General features: G+C 37.7%; 2 protein-coding genes across 2 annotated transcripts; both read left to right on the top strand.

Moving 5' to 3' along the window:
* Positions 1-938: 938 nt before the first annotated feature.
* On the top strand, positions 939-1,544 carry LOC113324891. Its single transcript, XM_026573190.1, has one exon. It carries the CDS (start codon positions 939-941, stop codon positions 1,542-1,544), a length of 606 nt encoding a protein of 201 aa, XP_026428975.1.
* Positions 1,545-2,872: 1,328 nt separating this feature from the next.
* LOC113289536 (F-box protein At3g26010-like) lies at positions 2,873-4,579 on the top strand. Its single transcript, XM_026538809.1, has one exon. The coding sequence runs from the start codon at positions 2,943-2,945 to the stop codon at positions 4,239-4,241; it is 1,299 nt and encodes a 432-aa protein (XP_026394594.1). The 5' UTR covers positions 2,873-2,942; the 3' UTR covers positions 4,242-4,579.
* The last annotated feature ends 1,390 nt before the right edge of the window (positions 4,580-5,969 follow it).

The raw sequence follows: 5,969 nt of genomic DNA, 5'->3' as shown, positions 1-5,969 counted from the left end.
GGGGGGGGGTTAAGCCTACGATAAGGCATCACGTACTGTATTATGTCATTTTCCATAAGAATTCTATGCATGAACATATATGGACTAATGCCTTTATGTCAGCAATTGTCCAACCAATGACCTTTTTGTGCTTTTTTAGAACCCTAAGCAAACCTTCTTCTTGTACGACAGCGAGGTTCTTTGCAATGATCATAGGAAGCTCTTCTTCATAACCCAAGTATGCATACTCTAAGTGATCGGGAAAAGGCTTCAATTCTTGTTTAAGTGCATGCACAATATAAGGTAATGAAACCTCATCAGTTACGGGTAAAGAAATATAAGAAATATTACCCGTTCGAGCTTCTTGTAATGTTGTTAAAGCGATAGCGTTTAGTCCATCAGAGTTATGCTTAGCATTAGTGATTTTACTATCGCTATACGTAGTTGTGTCTTTCGCAACAGTGATTTCGACCTAACAGTGCTCTAACATGAGGTTATGCAATGGGCTCAACACCTGAATTGTAACAAATTTCTTGTACAAACAGATGGTAAAGGTATGGTTGAAGCTTTTACTCTGTTTTATAGTTGTCGAAAAGAAAATGTCAATCTCTTCACCCATATTAGTGTTAGGGTGTATTTTTTCCTCTTGTGTGGTTGCGTTTGTAAATGGAGTGTGTAATACACCAGCTAATAACATAGTGAAGTTTGCTCGTAAAAATATGTACACATGAGTATGTTATCTAAATTCTCCTAATGTAATTAGCGGGCAGTTTCTGCTTGACAGAACCGTTATCCTAAAGTGGAGGAGATGGATTTGGTGGTGCATTACAACTGCTCAATATTCCTTGATTTTAAATGGAACATCCACTGAAAGATTTAGTCCACAAAAAGGATTGAGACAAGGAGACCCATTGTCTCCATTCTTGTTCATTCTGGTAGCTGAGATATTCACCAAACTAATGAAGAAAGTTGTGGAGATAAATATGTTCAAGGGATTTCATATAAGTAATCAAGACAAGATAACACACCTTCAATTTGCTGATGATACACTTGTATTCATTGATGCAAGAGAAGAGGAGGTAGAAAATTTGGTATTATTTCTCCAAATATATGAAGGTATAACTGGATTGCCGGTCAACTTGCAGAAAAACTCAGTAGTAAGCATTGGAGCGGATAATAAGGTCAAGGACTGTGCAGAGATATTAAGTTGCACTATTGAGACACTTCCTATCAAATACCTAGGAATGCCAGTGGGAGCAACTTGTAACACAAGAATTATATGGGATGTGGTCATAGAGAAAGTTCAGAAAAGACTTGCACCTTGGAGGAGGAAATTTTTCAATAAAGCTGGTAGATTGTTCTTGATCAAAAGCACTCTTGCAGCCATGCCAATATATTTCATGTTTATCATTCCTATGCCAGTGTGTGTAGAAAAGACACTCTCTCAAATCATGAGGAATTTTCTCTGGGGTTCGTCAGCGGAAAAAAAAGAAAATAAACTGGATAGCTTGGAGAAATGTGTGCATCTCAAAGAAAAAAGGGGGATTAGGAGTAAGAAATCTTAGATTAACGAACAAAGCTTTACTGGCAAAATGGACCTGGAGATACAAGAAGGAGAAACAAGCATTGTGGAGAAAGATGATAAGGGAGAAAGTACAAGGTGAAGACAATGACTTGTGGGCTAAAACTTTGACTACTCCTCATGGCAGAGGATTCTGGAAGGGTATACAACAGTCGAGAGAAATTGTGGAACAACATACAACTCTCCAAATCAATAATGGAGCATCAATCAGATTTTGACTAGACATATGGAGTGGATCTAACAACCTGAAGACATTATTTCCTGCTGCTTATAAAAAAGCTACTCATAAAGATGGATACATTCAACAAATGATTCACAATGGAAGATCGAATGTGCAATTCAAATAGAAATGCATATGTGGAGCAAATGCAGGATATTTTAAACTTAATTATGCACATTGGAACCCCTCCAGTATTAAACACCAATCCAGATGAAGTTACATGCAAATTTGGAGACAAATTTTCTGGCAAAGAGTGTTATGAAGCTCTAAGTTCGCAAGACCCCTCAACATATTTGATTCGGGTATCTCAGGTCTCTTATAAAAGCATTTGGATCAAATTTGTACCTCCCAAGGTACAATTATTTATGTGGATGGTGCTACAAAATGTCATTGCTACTGCAGATAACTTACTTAAAAGGAGATGTGACATCCAAAACTCGAGGTGCAACTTTTGTAGAACGGAGGAGGAAACAACTGCTCACATCTTCTTACACTGCTCATATGCTTCAGATATCTGGAACTACTTCATTAAAGGCTTCAATCAGACATGGGTCCAAAACAAAGACATGTAACATCAAATGCTGGCATGAAAACAAAGAAGAGGGAGAAACAAAGGAAGGAAGATATGGCCCTTATTAATATTTGCTATCATATGGGTGATATGGAATGAAAGAAACCAAAGGGTAATGGCTGGGAAAAGAGAAAGAGAAGTCAAAGTGATCATTGATGAAGTCAAAAGCACCATATACCTATGGACATCAACATCAAACTGGTTCAAATTCATACAATTCAGTCAACTCACAACACCCTGGAATGTCATAATGGAAGGGAAAGTAAAACTATTTCCTAAATGAATGAGGTACTTATATAATCTATTTTACTTTTTATTAATAAAATTATAACCTTTTCTGCTCAGAAAAAAAAGATTGGGTTTTCCTATCTTTCGGATGATCAAGATCAAAAGTTGTCGGAAAACTTTCAAAGGGGTAAACCACGTGTCACTTCCACAACACTGCTGTCTCAAAATTTTGATGCAATGTCGTACAACAAACTTGGTGTATTAAAAAACCCTAACTCCCCCCTAGAACAACACTGTTTCAAATTAGGGTAAGAACAAGAGCATCCATTTGCCCTAGTTCTCTGCTCAACACAAATTTCGCAATGAAGAAGAAAATGAAGCTGAAGGGCTCTTATTATTCTTCACTCCCCCAAAGGGTTACCCAAAACTTAACTGAGGATATCTTGTTTGAGATTTTACTTCATCTTCTTCTTATTGATACCTTCAAATTTCACTGTGTTTCAAAGGTATGGTTTTCTCTTCTCTCAAATCCCAATTTCTTAAGACAATGGTATAAACTCAACGGCTTAAATAAGTCTCTACCATGGGGATTAGTTTATACTATTATGTCCCATAATTACCGGCTGAGAAGTAAGTTTACAATTGCATGTCCTGAGTTGCATTCACGATTTATAACCGGTCATCGAAATGAGTTTTCACTTAGGTTCTTGTATGAAAGACTAAATTCCAGAAAAGATGGATTATACCTTATATGTTCAAGTAATGGGTTGGTTCTCTGCACAACAACCAATTTTAATCCGATGAGTTATTATGTTTGCAATCCACTCACTAAGAAATGGGTTTCGCTTCCTCCACCACCACCACCAAGAGAAAAAAATTGGGTTGTGACTGGTTTCCATTGTGACGTTTGTTCTTCATCATCAGTCATTTCTACTAGTTACCAGGTTTTTCGTATACCCAAGTTTGAACCAGCAAAACAGTTTAAAGTTGAAATTTTTTCTTCTGATTCGGGTGAATGGAACACCCGTCAAGTTTCAAGTCCTAAAGACATTACTTGGGATTACTCCAGTTATAACAATGTCGTTACCCATAATGGTGTTTTGTATTGGATCCAAAAGCAAAACAGGATTCTAGCTTACAATTTCAAGAACAGCAGCAATGGTGAGTGTTGCGGTAATCATTGTAGATTGATTGACTTGCCTGATGTGGAGTCAACAGAGAATGAACCAGATAATGATGATTTTTACTATAGTAGACAGTGTCTTGGGGTGTCGGAAGGGATGATCTGTTACGGTAGAATTACGAGAATGGACATGACTTCGGGTGTTTGGGTGCTCGACGAGGAATGGAAATTGTTACACAAGGGTGAAATACCTCATGACATGTTGGCAGAAATCGAGTCTCGGTTGACTGGTGGATATATCTGTGATACTATTACACAAGTCCAGTTTTTAGGTTTCAACCCAGTCGACCAAAATGTGGTTGTACTTGGTCCCAAGAATAACGTTTGGTCTTACAATATCAGCACTCAGGGGTATCAACAGCTCTCTCATCCTTCTTTTTTGGCTACCTATCATTCCTCCCGTAGTCAGATGTGGCTTACTTTCGCATTTTCCCTGAAGCCTTGGCCAACAATACTTCCACCAGCCTCTTGGAGATAGACACATTTATGGATCTTGGATGTTGGAATATTCAATAGAGAACAGAAAGATGAAGATATAGTAGGATATATTCGCAGAACCCATTTTCGCCTTTTAAGTTGGATGTTACTCTGCGGGTTTTCTTGTTCAACAGTTGAATGGTGGCCATGAACTTGCAGTGTCCTGGCATGTCACTTGGTTGTTTCGTAAGTATGCTATAACAGGTTTTGGCTTTTGAAAAAGAGATTCTGTAGTTGGAGGAATTTATTTTTCTATCACTTTCATCAGAATCCAGATGCATAAGAAGTTTATAAGTTACTATCATATTCAAGGAGATAGAAGATCGGAAGTTTGAAATTTGCTTATGCTTAAGGGAGAGGATGGTGACTATTCCGGAACAAGGCATGAATTTGAAAATATAAATAGCAGAAGTGGACCAATTTTTATTGGATCGATTCACGTCTTATTATTGTATCTTGGATGGCTGCTTTCTCATTCCGTGCTTACAATTTAGAACCGAAGGAATGTAAGTTCTTGATTAATGTATTGTTTTGTTTTTTTTGCAAGATCCGTTTCCGTTGTGGTAGGTGTGCTTTATTAGGACTACAGTCCGTCAGGTGTTGCTGACTTCTACAAAATAGTTTGTAGAATTAAAAGTGAAGACTAGTTAGGAGATTAACTTGTTGCAGATAGTGAAGATGCTGGTGGAGCACTGGAACTAATCATAAAGGTAAATAGATATTCATAAACCTTTTACTTTTGTTGTCAGGGAACTGACTAGAATTAGTTTCTACTATCTTTTAGAGGTATGGGTGTAGTGTAATTCGCTCTCCTTTTAAAGTGTTGGATACACAGTAATTGTTGAGACAGTGGAATCATATGTTATCGCTTGCATTAGTTGGTCTTAGTATTTTAGGAATTGCGTTGCGTAGGGATATTTGACAGACAGGGGATCAAATATACTGTAGCCACATTAACTGGGTCTTTTGCAAGAGGTAACTGACTAGCTGAAAGATTACACATCTCCTTTTATGCTCTTAAGGCGTCACTTGGCAATTCCCTTTTTATAGCGATGTGGTGAATGATACCGGAGTACTGTTTTAGGTTGAAAGGAAAATAAAATCATTATGATCCTCCACCACCACCATCGACGTCACTGAAACACGTGACCATTAGTGTAGGTTGATTGGCTTGTCTGATTAAGATTCAGGTGGTAATGTGCAATAGCAGTGTCTTTTTGAGTCAGAAATGCTGATCTATTTCGCTATGATTTAGAGAAAGCAGTGTTCTGTTGCTTCAGAACTGGAATTTTCTCTGATGGGATATAAATATTTGATGACATTTTTGCAAAATGAACTCTTTAAGTTCCTTATCATTGCTTGTAACTTGTAAGAATATTATATTCCTGATGCTCATTAAAAGACTTATATATATATGCTCCTGTAATGAGAGTGATGCTCAAAGTCGTTGCAAACACAATGTACATAAAATTCAGCAGACAGCTAAACAACATACAGTCATGACTTGGGATCAGAGAAATTTCTTTGAAGTTTTCTACTAGTAGCCCAACTCCAAGCCTCCAGATATCTCCAAACCCATTGCATAATAAACTGGGTGGGTGACCACTTACGATCGAAAAGAACACTTGTTAAGAACTAATGGTGCAGCTGTCCAAGCTGGGTCTGGGACCATCTTTGCCTCCAGCCCTGAAGAGGCAGAAGCTTTAGCTTTGCTTGAAGCAGCAAAGTG

Source organism: Papaver somniferum, chromosome 1 (genome assembly GCF_003573695.1).
Source record: "Papaver somniferum cultivar HN1 chromosome 1, ASM357369v1, whole genome shotgun sequence".
In the NCBI taxonomy this organism is placed as follows: Eukaryota; Viridiplantae; Streptophyta; class Magnoliopsida; order Ranunculales; family Papaveraceae; genus Papaver; species Papaver somniferum.
Note: the sequence above shows the minus strand (reverse complement) of the source record. Positions and strands in the feature narration are given on the sequence as shown.

Coding starts and splice junctions, on each gene's coding strand:
- LOC113289536 (XM_026538809.1), top strand. CDS start 2,943: ATGAAGAAGAAAATGAAGCTGAAGGGCTCTTATTATTCTTCACTCCCC.
- LOC113324891 (XM_026573190.1), top strand. CDS start 939: ATGAAGAAAGTTGTGGAGATAAATATGTTCAAGGGATTTCATATAAGT.